Source organism: Chironomus tepperi, unplaced genomic scaffold (assembly GCF_022539635.2).
Source record: "Chironomus tepperi strain 1889 unplaced genomic scaffold, CSIRO-AGI_Ctep_v1 contig_93, whole genome shotgun sequence".
NCBI classification, from domain to species: Eukaryota; Metazoa; Arthropoda; class Insecta; order Diptera; family Chironomidae; genus Chironomus; species Chironomus tepperi.
In genome coordinates, this window is record NW_027226215.1 from 1,918,509 (window position 1) to 1,933,569 (window position 15,061).

Below are 15,061 nucleotides of genomic sequence, written 5' to 3' on the forward strand. Positions count from 1 at the left end.
AATGGACATAAGCAAAAGGGAGAAAATGAATATAGAAAAGAAATTGTTGGCAAATAAACTAAATGAAACCCGCACATAAATATATCCTCCACTGACTGGTGTAATAAGCTTTATTTCACGTGTACAAGATAGAGAAATTCATTAACTTTAAGCTGTTTTGACTGTCCCTTAAATTCTCATATTAGCTTCATCATTTGTGGTTAAATTGTTATTTTTGTTATCCCTAAAATGTGTATAATCTATTCCCATGATGTTCTTATTCTACATTGGAAAATTTTTGCATTATCTGCTTAGGGAACAATGTTTGGAAGTGACGTAACGCTTAAATATAGTTTGGTTAGACCATTCGTACCTCCGTTTCTCCGCCTTGCTCCCCTATAAAGCTATAATGAAGGACCAAACATTATAAGCTGGAGCCACTGCAATTCTGTTGTACCACACCCTGACCTTCAGTTTAAAGTGAGATCAGAACCACTTGCAAAGCTTTGAAACAAAATCATAAACTCCTCCTAACCATCACGTAATTTACGAACGTTCCCTTATAACTTTCATTCATTTATTACGTAGCGCTCTTAGGGGTAGGAAGAGCAACGATAATTCAATACGGTGACGAGGGAGGGGTGCGTATTCAAAAATTCGATTGTCACGTTACGTAAATGGACGTCCCTTAATGCGTGTTGTAGCCTTTGAAACAAAGAGTTGAAAGTAGTAGGCGAAATGAAGTGATAGACAATAAGTTAAATCCATCCTTAATCATGGTATCAAGTCAGTAGAGTAAATCATTTAGAAGTGCTCAAGATTGAAAATGACAAGATTCAAATCTTAAAGTTTGAACCTATTTTCAAAAAGTCCCCACCCCTAGACATCACTTCTTATAAAATTCACCTCAACTCAATCAAGATAATCTGCAAAACTTTTCCAAGAAAATCAACCCTCCCCACAAAAAAAGAAGATCTGAAAAATAAAAAAATAATCTTTTTAAAAATCATTAAGCTCACCGCATCCGTTATAACACGAAGCTCTTTTAGTATCAGTGCTAATTCATATTCAGCTGATGAGCTTAGACACGTATGGGAGACAGCTTCATGTAATCGTCCACCGACATTTGGTGGAATTGGAGCGCCACTCATTGGCCCGAGACTAACATCTTCACCTTGTCGAAATACGGTACGATAATATGTTGGATTGTGTGGCAATGTATTGCAACGATGATTGCATCGAAAATCATCGTCAATATCAAGAACATTTGCCAGCAATGACTTTGATGACCTGTGATTGGACAAAATAGACAGATTTCTTTTTAGTGATAATGTGATGAAAATTAAGTAGATGAAGAAGTGAAAATGTGTTGATTGAAAAACAAGTCTGATGATGATGATGCCCATAATACATGACAAAATGATGAGTTCAACTTTAATGAACGAGGCAAAAAGGTAAACACAGACATAAGGACTCTAACAAAAATGTGTATAATATAAATTGGATTTGATTAATGCTTAAGCAATTAGTGTCCATTTCCGACTGAAGCAACTGAGATTCCGCATTCATTTTTATGAATGACTGAGGGCAATGTCTATACAGCACAAAAAAGAAGAGATTCTATTTCTCACATATGGACATACCATGTGTGTGTGGATATTTTTTTTGGTCTGTGCTGTCAGAACATAAAAAACTTTTTACTACATTGGTTGTGGGGTACAATATGATACAGCATGGACAGACACAAAGTTTATTTGTTCAATTGTAAGTCCGGGTGTTAATTTTAAGGGCTTAAACTGATTGTTTTGGAACTTTTTGTCATGAAATTGAGTTTCAAATTAATTGATTGATTTTTGCTGGATGTACTCGAGAATACATCCTATCGGATGCGTGAATTGCCATTCAAGTCATCAATTATGAAGCACAAATTAAGTTTAAAATCCATTAAAATGCTTCAAAAACTGCTCACTGTAAAAATGCGCCTACATAACATCCTCTAACAAATCACAGAGTATTTTACAACCCATACAATTTCCCGTTCATGGACACAAACATAGACGTGTAGAATCAAAACAGGACATATGATGTCGACACATGAAGACAGTGAGGAAGAGGAACAGAGAAGCAAAACAGAAGAGATAAGAGGTGAATGAAATGCGGTAATGTAGACGGAAAAAAGGTAAATGGCACTCATTGCAATGAAATATCGATTGAATGCAATTAAGTTTTTAAGTGAGATTGGGTATATACAGGGTAGAGTGGCAATATCATGATTTTTCAACTGTGAATGAATGAGATGTAAAATTTGTGGTATTTTGTTTACCGTTCTCTTAATTCGACTTCACTCATCTGTTTTGTTTTTTCGTTACTTCCATTTGACGTTGGCGTACAATCGCACGGATCCTGACCTGGACGAGACATACGTAATATACATGGAAGCCAGTAAAGGAATACGACTCGAATCTGTAATGAGAAAAATGGGAATTTACATTAATTAAGTATGGAATGTGATGTGATTGTCCTTATTATAGAGCTATTAATTTCATTTAGTAATCTGATTTGCAACTGATTTGTCGGTTAGTACTTAAGTGCTGTATTGTATTTCGAGGATTGAGTCATTTACAAGGAGGATTGATTGATTATTTGTAGTGCTGGTTGATACAAGCTTACTACAAGAGGCAATCAAGACCAAATTGTGATGTAACCTTTGGTTGATATCTAACCTTTATATATCAACAAGTATGCTCATCTGCATAGACCAGTGTTGTCCAAACTGTTTTGTGTCACAAGACACTTAGAGGATAAGCCTTGATCAAAACCATTGATCACCGATACATTAGCGTACTGCGACACACCGTTTAGATAACACTGGCACGTTACTTACTCCCTTACTGCCCACATTTTAGACAGCACTGGCATACAGCATTCTCTAAAATATACCAAGAAACTCCCAACCATAAAAACTCGTAAGGAAACAAAGAGTCTGTAATTGATTAGATTTCTGCACATTAAATATGCATGGAATAGTGCGGAATGATCAGTATGTCGGGGAATTCTCGTTCACTGACATTTTTATAGAATTAAATTTTTTCACTTGTTCACATTTTCTTATTTCCTTTTTTTTACTGTACAATGAAGAAGCATCGAAGCAATAAATTATGCAACTTTACATCAAGTTTTAACACTTGCGACATGCCATATACAGTCAGTGAGACAGAGGGGATGGTGAATATATGTAAAAGAATTTTTGCTATAGGAGCACAATGTTCTTTAATTAAATTTTCTCTAACGATTTTTAGCATTTTCTACTTGCTCTGTCATGCAATATAACTTGGGGGTCATGTAAATTGTTTCATGTTTTATACAGATTTCTATCTCAAACATTCTCTTGGATGATATAACTTGTATAATTGAATTAAAGTTTAAAAAGTTTTTCATTTTATTGTGCATTTGTTGGGGAGGAAATTCCTATCTTGATGTGATTCGATTTTCAATGAGTGTTGCTTTAAAGATATATGTTAAGAGACCAATTGTCTTTACAAGAAGTGTTTTTATCAATGGTTATTTTTGTGATTCACAAATTGCACTTCGTGACACAAAAATGTGTTGCTGAAATCTCTAGGTGTCTACAATTATTGCAGATATGTACTTTGATGTGTCACATTCAAAAATGATTGAGCATCACTAGAGAAGGGTCTGTTCGATTAATAATCTACTGTACCAAACCTTTTAGATCTGCAGTTTATGATGAGAACCGAATCGTTTACAATCTCTACATATTGAAAGGATACGAATACGTCATAAAACCTAATGTCCCCTACAATATTTCTGGTTACAATTCAGTTACGCAAGAGATTCCACTAAGAAAATCATCTAAATACTGATTAGTTCTAGTTTGCCAAGAAAACATTCTTAGACACTCATTGACCTACTTGCAATAACACATTATGTATCAAAGACCTCAAAACTGCACCTAAGACACAAATCGACCTTATTGACTAAGAACGCAAAAATGGAAGAAGAACTTCGGAAATTAGTCTTGATTGGAAATCGAACCCAGAAACCTTTTACACACTAGGTCAATGTTCTAGCATTTAGGCCACTGATGACATTTCATAGCCAATGTTGTACACACTTAATTTGAACTTGATTTAAACTCCTTTATTTATGTTTCAACTTATAGTTTATAAAATATCATTTAAATTCTAAAATTTTGCATGATATCTCATTTTGTTATTCAATTCGTTCCTACAAAATACTGAATTTACAGTAAATTATTGAATGACTCTTAATTCTTTTGCAATTTAAAAATCTTTTGCTTCCAAAAAATTCCATTCCTGAATACATGAACAATTTTAAAAGCACTCTCATAAAATTTTATCGACAAAAAGGATCCCCACAAATTAATTCATTTAATCCTACAATGACATCACGCTACATATATAGGTGTGAATCTCAGACACAACATACATAATAAATTCAATTTTATCTGCTTATTTTTGCATTAAAATACATACCCATTCTGACATCTCATGTGTATCGGAATTACGATGATGATAATTTAATATTAATATTGTTGAAACTACTGACGACGCAACCATGAACATGATACAATTGAAATACGTTCCTGTGTGTGTGATCAGAGGGAAAAAAAATAGTAAGCAGAAAAAATGTATTATTACTATGAGAACAATTCTTATCTCTCTTGTGGTTATTTGCACATTTACATCAAGTGACATCAACAAAAGAAGAAATAAAAAAAAGTGAAAATAATCTACACATATTCTGAAGACTGATGACAGTAACAATAGACATTAACGTATGTTTTGACTGCACACACATATGTGTGTATAAGATGGATATATATTTCGAGTGTCTAATGCAATATTACGTAAATGAAGATTCATGAAGTGACAAATCTCTCAAGCATTGTCATTACCAATCAAAGTACCATAGTCATACTTGACGTGTAGCATCGTCATCATTGCTTCCTCATGATGAATGAATAAATGTGAAAATTATGGTTTAAAGGTAGAACGTGAATATGTTTTATTATACATCTTATCATAGTCTCATCATTATCTATTCATTCTCAGTGTTTTACCATAATTTCAAGCTATAACAAAAAAAAAGCTGTTGTGTTTACTCACCTAAGAGAGGCACAGCGTCTGAAGTGGCCGGCTATTGAATGATTTATGTAAATATTGAGATAGAATAATTTATTATTCAATTACGAGAACAAGAGCAAAAAAGTAAAGTGAAGTATAGAAGTAAAGTGGATGAAAAAGTAAGCTTATTAAATCATTGAGACAATTGCAATTGTTTGAGTCAAGGTGTGGATGCTTCATGTAGATGAATTAATCTTTGGATAAGTGTTCCTTTATAGAAAAAAAGCTCTGTGGTTCTATAAGTGGTTTTATAGACTTGTTCATAGATTGAGAAGTTGAAAATTTGAAAGACAGTTTTTAGAGAAAATTGATGCTGCAGACTAAGTAAATAGACTTGGAATTAGCCAGATAGGACCAAAAGCAGGAACACTTCACAGAAAAGATGGAAAACAGTATATTTAAGCTGTCTGAAACCACGCTCCAACCACGCAAAGTCTCCAATTTTACCAATCTTCATGCTTGAGTCACCCTGGCTAGGTGACCCAATTTTTTTCTTTTTGAAGCCGTGTATCTTTCGGCCGTACTCAAGTTTAGGATTTTCAATCTCCAGAATTGAATTGTTTGTAACTTCGAGTTCAGTCCCGGAATTCTGATTGCTTTAATATCGGAACATTAGAGGACCGTTAAGTCACCATGTTGTTTTCAATGTCAAAATGACGAAGGTAGTCTATGGTTAGGATCTGAGGCGTTTTTGAGGTCAAAACCATCTCCCCTATTTTCTAGAGTTTACTGAGATCAAAAAATTCAAATCCACCAATCATTCTACCATTGAAACATGTCTGGCTAAGCCCTTTGGCAATATTCATGTTCAAGTATATTACAGGAAGACTTACGCCAATAAAAATCACTATGATCATCTACACCTTGACAATATTAATGCACTTACCATTGTTTCAGCCACCATATTAAGGAAGACGGTAAGAGACAAAAGAATTGTAACTCCTGTAAAACACAGAGATGAAATAAAAGTCAAAATGTATGGTATATAAGTATGCATGTAACCATAAGAACCCTCAAGGAGCCCTCATCATGAGAATAAAGGAGGCAAAGACAAAAAAAAGAGATGAAAATGACGAAGTTGAAGTACAAGAGAAATAGAGAGTGAGAGCAATTAAGAATGATAATTAAAAGCATCACGTTATGTAATATAAAAGGGAAAAAGACGTTAAGCATGCTTTTCATAATAGCACGCACCATAATAGCTTATGAATGACTTTATAATCTCAACAAAAAAGTTTTTTTTCCTTAATTCGAGTGGCTTTCTTTTTTATAAGCAACTGCATTAAGTATTAAGTGCATTTACAGAACGAAGGAAGCAAATTTCTTCTTTTTGTGGATTGTTTGGTGAGGAGCAAAAAAAGGAAGGAGGATAACCGAGATGTTTAAGTAAGTGGAAAATATGAGTAAAGGGCGTTACTGATAAGAGCATCATAATTTTCATTTACGATGATGCTGCAAAGTGAGGATGAGAAATTCACCACACAATAATACACAAATAGCATCGTCATGATGCTCAATTATTTGGAATGAGTTCCTCAGATGCTCTCTGTTTATCGTATGATTCATGATTACTTCCTTTTTGTGAAAACAATTTTTATGCCTTTAAAAGTCATCATTTTTATTTTCAAGCCATACATCAGTGCTGCTCAAACTTTTTTGTGCCGCGGTACAACTTGGTGGTAAGCCTGGACTTGACCTTGACTAGAACCTCATACGGCATTTCCAAAAGTTTACACAGTGTCGCACCACACCGTTTGAGCACCCCTGCCATAAGTCGTATTAAAATAATGGCTGATGATGATCAAGGCATGGTGGTGTCTTTTATGAATTTTCATTTTAAACAAGCACCACCCTGACACTTTGAGTGAAAGATCTACTTTGTAAATTGTTTTTGCTCTCGGGTACGGTACGTGCTGAAAAAAGTTTGGGCGATGAAAAAAAAATTTAATTTATTTTTTTTCTTCCTTAAGTTGATTGATTTTTTACACGTTTAATGGCTGTCTACACAACTCTCATTGCTACCCATGTGCGAGATGGTTTGAAGTTGAAGTAATTAAAGTTTTCTATCTGTTTGTGTTTGTTTTTTTCAATTACTCATGGTATGAAAGTGCGATAAGAAGCTTTTTAATGGATAACCTGAATAAGAATGTGATGACAATTTACCCACAAGATTGATGAGACTTCATTGTAATGAAATGTTGATGATAAATGTGGATGTGCTAGAAAATTGTAATAAGCTTTTCGTGAGAAAGTTAATAAAACTTGAGGAATTCAGAGCTTCTATTTACGGTGTGAATGATAATCGGAGAAAAAGAGCTATTGTGCTTTAGCACGCATTGTTCGATTGTGTCTTTAATGTGATGAAGGAGTAGTTTTTTAAGCATTTAGAATATTAAGAAGGAATATTCATGGTGCACGAAGGAATTTCTCTAGATTGAGCGAGCAGCACATCGAGTTCGCTAGGGCTCCACTATGTCGTCGTATTGACGGCAAGACGCGAAGTTGCTCTGACGGCACTGTGACGGTCCAACTCATTATTACGGCTCAAAAAACGATTTGTCGCGGTTTATTGTTGCTCAAGCATTGTTCCTTAATTTTTTATGAATTTTGAGGGAAACAGAATTCTTAGGTCAATGAACTAAGAATAATAATTTATGTCTAAATCAATTCCGAGCAACACAAATGGAAAAGGCTCCACTTAATGGATGCTAAACTGAAGATGTAACAGAAATTGTATTTGTGATATCGAGACATACGTAGATAAATTTGCAAATGCAAGTGTATGGCTTCTGTGGTCTAGTTGTTAAGCAAGATACCGATCTAATCCGTTCTTTCGTGAGCACATGGGTTCGATTATCATCTAAAGCTGATCTCTCATAGAGTATTGTCGGTATGGCACAAGGATCTAAATATAGCTTCAAATATTAGAATCTTGTATTATGCCCTGCATAGTTAGTGATTTCAGAAAAAGTTCGCTAGACTTTATCAATTAAGTCTGTCTGGATATGCAGTATCAAGTCACCATATACCCGAATCACTTTAGAATCATCAATAACAATGATCGCACGACAAAGCCTTACCAATTATTAAAATTACCTCACAACAATCCAGAAAATTTCATTACCAACCTCAGTATTTTGAAGCAGAAAACATAAAAAAATCCAAGCCTCTATAAACTGAATTAAGCACTTAATTAATTTTCTGCAGTTAAATGTTTTTCATCTCCATCAAAAATTCATGAATAGCAAAAACAAACCATTGTCGGTTTCTGTCATAAAATTTCAATTAACTGCTGTACATCATAAAAATATTTTTTTTTGTGCATCACATGCTGTTTTCCAACCAATTACTTTACGTCAAATTTTATCATATCACATTCCTAACTACCTGTGTGAATAAAATAACATGAAAAATTTTTCTTCATAAATTTTTCAAATAAACAAATTTTTACATTTTTTTCTGTGTTGTGGAGCTTGGGTGAGCAGAACGAGCATCAAGAATGTTGGAATACATTAATTTTGATATCATTGAGATGAATATTTTATAACTTTAAGCGTAATAAGTTGGAACAATAGAAGAAGAAAGATAAACAGTAATTTTTTCTGTGTGCTGCTTCTCCAGCTACAAACAGAAGGTGAATTCATATCGCATAGATATGACAATTCTCATTCCGGTTGTTCTGTGTTGCAAGCAAGTATGCATTTTCATTTTTCATAATAAAGTCATCGCATTATGAGCTCTTGTGAGGTTAACAAAAGGAAATTTCTCGTTAAGATATAAAGTCATTAATCTGTTGACTCATAGCTATGACTATGACTATGCATAGTCTGCTACTATCATGATTCTTTATACAAGCTGCTCATCTCTCATTATAGCGTGAATAAAAGTTTCTCATTTTTTTCTGCATTCTCATGATAATCTATTGTCTTATACTCACCTAAAGATAATTTTTCACCGGAATCAGGCGGCAGGGTGAAGCCCAACAATGCCATCGATGCGATTAAGACACACGGCACAATCAAATTGAAGAAATAGTATAATGTTTTACGACGAATTAATATTGCAAATGTTATGTCAATATAAGGCTCTGTTGGGGATATGAAGAAAATATGAAGAAGAATGTTAATTAGTGAAAGTTTTGAGTAGTTAATGGATGTTATTGAAAGAATTTTGTCAAGTTTGTTCTGTCAATTTTGTTTTGAATTTTATGGATGCCTAAAATTATCAAGGGAGTCATTTTTAATGATAGCTTTTCATTTCATGATTTTAAATTTAATGATTCGAAAGTCAGTGAACTTAGAAATCATAAATGTTGACAATTTAAGACTTTATGACATAAACCAGACCATTCCATTTGACTAATCGATTAATGAAATTTAGGGAGCGTGGAATCGATTCTTCGATAAAGTTCCATTTTGTCTCCATATTAGTTCCCATAGCGATGTCTTAAGAGCCACATGGTAGACCTTTCTTCAATTGCGTTGCACGGGATATAGGGTCAACTCGACTCAAGTTGACTTTTGAGTGCTAAATCTGTATCAACTTTGAGCTCTGAATTAAATGGACTGAACATACAACTAGTCAAATTAAAGTCCATGTTGGCGTAGCTCTGGTCTGTGGTTAGATGTTTCCATGTATTTCTACACCTCGACCCTTCTGAAAAAGCTTTTGCATCTCTGATGCTTAATTACTGTTAAATGTAACTTGACAAAACTTTTCCAAAACTCCAAATGTAAAATTGCAGCCAAAAATTTGCATAAAAACTTTTGACAAATTAAAAACCGGGTCAATTATTGAAAATAAATTAAAACAAAAGCAAAGCTTATGCAACAATTTAAAACACTTGACCCACCTCAAAAAGGAAACTCAAAAAATCCAAAAATTCAAATCATTTGATACTTAACTTACCTGGACAACAGTTATAATAAATTTCGTTACGTGTACCCGGGACGCCTGTTATTATATTCAATTATATTCAGTGCAATAATTCATATGAAATATGAAATTGAAAAACAAAAGAAGTATAAAAGAAAAGATATTAAGATAAATTCAATATTTGATAGTTGCACATTATTCATTTCCATCAAAATATTCCTATAATTGAGCAATATATCGCTCAATATAAATTATGTTGACGTGTAACGAATGTGTATCGGAGATGTATGTGTATCATAAAGTAAAGAATTTAGTATTATAAATGTGTGCTATTAATGAAGACTTTATAGCAAAAGCTCACAAAAAAAGAATGTCTGTAAGTTAACTTTTTATTTGTTTTTCATGTAACTTGTTAAGCTCGTGAGTAACAAGCAGATCTGAGTGAAAGTGATGAGGAAAATTAATGGATTATTGTGAAAGCAATTCTCAAAAAAAAAAAGTATTAGGCAATGCCATGTGTTTGTGGGAACTATGCGAGAAAGGAAATAGAAAGTCATTAAAACTATCAAAGTACTAACAATAAACATAAATAAGTTTATTTCTTCTTATTACAACTAAAGACGATGTTGCTCGTAGCTTCTTTTCTCGCATAGTTGTTTCCTAATTTGCTATCTACGAAATAATAAAGAATTAATAACACACAAGTTAAGGATTGCTGCTCCTGTTGGCCTTGATAACTATCTTTGCACATTTTTTGTGCTCATCTGGGGGATTAATCCTTGTGAAGATTTTTGTCAGATTCCGTCAGATTATTTTGTAGATGTTGATTACAAGTTGGGATCTATTTGGTGCCGTCAGTTCCGTTTGGAGGTGTGATGTATCTGTCTTTGGATACTAATGAAAATTAACCAACTCAAGTAGGTAGTAGTGAATTAGTCATATAAGATGAAAATGCATTTGAAATTCAAAGGTTTTGAAAAAGCTGTCAATAAAGTCAGTATTGCACATAATATTAGATATCGGCAGATGGTGATCAGAAGTAGGCGTCATCTTAGCGACGCCATGGGTCTTAATTGATCCGTATAGCCATCGAAGCATTCTTCTTTGTTAGGGCACAAGTCAAAATGTTATCATTGAATCTAATAAGAAGTTTGTGAGTCCAATTTAGTAAAGAACATTAGTCACCTGTATGAAGTAAGAAGTTTTTCAGAGGGGTGTTTAGGAATATCATGTCAAACATTTATTAAATTGAGTTTTGTCCAGAACAAATCCACAAAGAAGCAGGGGTTTGACCATAATCCACTCTGTAAATGCCCTAAAGTAAGCTTAGTCGAGGATATCTAGACCAGAAGACCTCCCTACACTTCATTAGCACTTAACACAGATAAATCTGGTTCAAATTTAGTATACTTATTATAACTCTAAGGGAGAAGTCCAATATTATCAAGATTCTACTATAATATCCTCATTGTGTCCAGAAAACCATCTACAGAATCTGACAAAAAAGAGTTCACAGCACATTCGATAATCATTATATTGCCTTTCAATTTAATTGAATGTCTACATCATTGCACTTAACAATTTTCTTTCTCTATCATTGTTAAATTGGGAGCAGATATTTTAACTTCAGGTTCATTGATGATATCACATTCCAATTTAATATCACATATGATACACACAATAAAAAAAACGAGAGATAAATGCTTGAATTGAATGGAACTAATACAATAAATAAAAAAAAGAGCGAGCAAGCTCATTCATTACATTTATATAATCATAAATATTTTTGGATGTAACATTAAAAGCCATTTTTTTTGCAACTTTTATGTGTTGTTACTTGGCGTTTCTGATATTTTCAAAACTACCATCTATATCCACCTACAACCTTTTGTGTTTGTGTACATGTCTTCCTCAATTGTTTTCATTTTATATTTTTTTATTTATTTATTTATATTTTTTTTTTTGCACATTCTGGATGTGTTGTAAGTTATTGTTGAAAGTTAAGTTGAGTATTATATTTTTTTATTATACTGGTTATGTGTGGTTGTATTGTATAGTGAATGTTTTGGACTTTTCATTTTATAATCTTATTTTATTGTTGTGGATGCTTCCTGTAGTTGCCTTTTTATAACATTTAATTATTATGGTATCATGATGAACTACCATAAATATTATTTTTTTGTTTTCGAGTATGTTTTGGTCTGGAGGGGATTATTTTCATTTTCATGTGTGATTATGTAAGATGTGTAATAGCTTTGATTATTATTTTGTGGAAATGAATATATTTTAGAATTTAAATACCAATTTAAGCTACTAATTATGCTAGTGATTTGTCATGATTGGGGATTGCATAATGGGAATCGGAAGATGGATGGTCACCACGTTCTAGAACTTGGGGATTTTTGCATTTTTCTTTATTTGAACAATTTTGCAAATTTCATATTTTACCGTATACCTTGGTCTAAAACAGTTTCCAAGTCTTGTTCTAACGACTAGGCTTTCACAATTTCCCGGTTCCGCCTGATTAATAGGACACAAGACAAAATCGAGAAGGGACGGAAAGCTTACTACCGTCTTCATTGTGCTGTTTGGGATTTGTTTGTGAAAATATTGGATCATATCAACTAGGCTTCATAGAAAATATGACTTCGAGCTCTGATTTTATTAGGAATCAAGAAAGAATTTTCGGACAAGCCCTAGAAATTGACGTGAAATTGTCAGTACTGCGGATTCTAAATTGAGCTAGAACTTGGAGTAGCCCCGATCAGCACAAATAGGTTAATCGATCATTAATCCATCCACAGGTTTATGTGACTCTAAATTTGTGCCAAATTTGTTTTAAATCCAATACTTAGCCAGAATCACATTGGCCGGTTCCCTTATCCTCGATCATTTGACCGACTTTAGTCGTTCAGGACCCTTTTATATTTGTACACTCAGACTGTACAATTTTTAATAATGCTGCAATTAAATCTTAAAGCTTTAGATTCTCTGCACTTGATTCTGTCATAAATAAAAATATGTGTCCATAAAAAGCATCATGCAAAAGTCCCACTTTAAATGCCTATAAAAACATACATTTTGCAATCCCCAATCATGTCTACTAAACACATTAAATTTTGATGAATTTTCCCACAAATTAAATGTAGACAGTTGGTCTTGTGGTTTTGGTTAATTGCCTGTCAAAACGCATTGCACTTTGTCGTACTTGCTTGATAATAGTGAATGTCGTAAGCAGATCTTGAAAGCTTTATGTACGAGAATGAAAATGTTGATGTTGATTTGACGCTTTTAAGACAAGTGAGAATGCCGGAAGGCCAATAAATCTACAGAACTTGAAAATTTTGTGTCAAATTTATTTTACAACCGCAATGTCAACAGTTCAGGAAGTTTATGGCAAAAATGGATTATTTATAGCAGTGCAAAGTTCAAAATGAGTGGTTGCTTTTGTGATTTCTTTTAATTGTCTGGTTTGGTGCTTGGATGGCAAATTTTATTGTGAGATGTAAAATGGAACAGGAAGTCGGGCAGACCAGTGATGTGTAATCTGTGGGTCGCTATCGTGCCCAGTTTCGGTCAAAGCTAACAATCAAGATGTCCCGTGAAGGTAGCCACACCACTGGACTAGACAGAAATAATTGTCAATGTTCAAAGGGATTAACAGCTGCATCAGCCGGAACTTAATTTCGTAGAAAAATGGAAATCCTTTTTTTTTGGAATAATTAATAAATTAATATTCATAAAAATGCCATGTGATGAATTAATAATCGACCTGAAATATTAATTTTTTCATCACTTGCCGCCTTTTTGTGTCTTTTCAGTACAAAAAAATCCAATTAATATGATAATCGCTTTGTTAATTAAATATTTGCGATACTTTTTTCGTATCAAATTCCAGACCTTTTAAAATATTGAAAAATAATCATGTTGATTCAGTCGATTCATTAATTAGCCATTGTCAATTAATTAATTCTTGGTATCATTCCGAAAAATAATTATTATTAACACAGAAATCCACTCCTGAATGCGGTTAAGAGAGGCACAGAGAAAAATCGATTCATGATGACTTCATGAGGATGATGACGTAGAACAAAAAAAAAAGGTTATTGACGAGCATCAAGAAGAACATCTCACAAAAATAAATAATATTTTGTTGCTATTGTTGTTGTTGTTGTTGTTGTTGCTGTTCGTTGCTATTTATCACTCACAACATGCACAATACAATACAAATTCACGAGCGATATATAGGGTTTTATATACAATTTTATGGAGAATAAAAGGTCGTAATGGGACATCATGTAATATATTTTTTTTTGATATTCTCGGAGCAATAAAGAAACATTTTTTTTTTCTCAGCCTTCTCTTTTGTTATTCAGAAGAGAAGTGACCAACTTTGAGAAGTACGGTAGGCAAAGGGGTACATAAAAGTACGAAAATATGTTTTTTTACCCAAAAGTTCCCATTCTCCATTTGTTATAAAACTGCTAATATCACCACCAGCTTCATCCTGTAGTTGAACGTCAAGCTGCAAATGAAAAATGAAAAGAAATGACGATTAATTATTGTGTTTTGTAGCTTAGCAAAGCATTATTAAATTACTCGGACCGTTTGTTTCCCTTTTTTTTATTTCATTTACTATGTACACAAGAAACTTTGCTTCTTGTTGTGTACATTGCCTGGTTAATGGAAGAAACAGTTTCATTAAAAAATATTATTAAATTATTTCGTCTCTCATTGCTTTAAGTTATTTCTGTGCTGGATAGTTGCTTTATATTCGCTATTTAGCATGTTTTTTTACTTAAAATGAATTTATTGACTTGCATTTTTGGATAAATTACTGAGTAGAAGTCAAGTAGAAGTATTCACATTTTCCAGTTTTAAAGAAGTTGATAGTGTTCGTCTTAAGTTGATGGCCTGCAGATAAAAAAACACAAACATGCAGTCTTGAATGAATTGTAAGTTATTGTCCAAAACTGCTAGCCTGCACATCTGCACTCCAGATTCTTGGTCGAACCCTAAAATTTTCAGACTCTCTGTAG

General features: G+C 33.2%; 1 protein-coding gene across 1 annotated transcript in view; it reads right to left on the reverse strand.

The window, feature by feature from the left end:
* The window catches only part of nAChRalpha7 (nicotinic Acetylcholine Receptor alpha7), a 140,922-nt gene that overhangs the window by 4,761 nt on the left and 121,100 nt on the right, over positions 1–15,061 (reverse strand). The window contains exons 6-13 of the mRNA XM_070635760.1: positions 14,472–14,547; positions 10,056–10,100; positions 9,085–9,234; positions 6,034–6,089; positions 5,130–5,160; positions 4,497–4,606; positions 2,303–2,442; positions 999–1,269 (exon numbers count right to left, since the gene is read on the reverse strand). Of these exons, the coding sequence (XP_070491861.1) occupies positions 999–1,269; positions 2,303–2,442; positions 4,497–4,606; positions 5,130–5,160; positions 6,034–6,089; positions 9,085–9,234; positions 10,056–10,100; positions 14,472–14,547 (879 nt within the window). The remainder of the gene's footprint in view (positions 1–998; positions 1,270–2,302; positions 2,443–4,496; positions 4,607–5,129; positions 5,161–6,033; positions 6,090–9,084; positions 9,235–10,055; positions 10,101–14,471; positions 14,548–15,061) is intronic.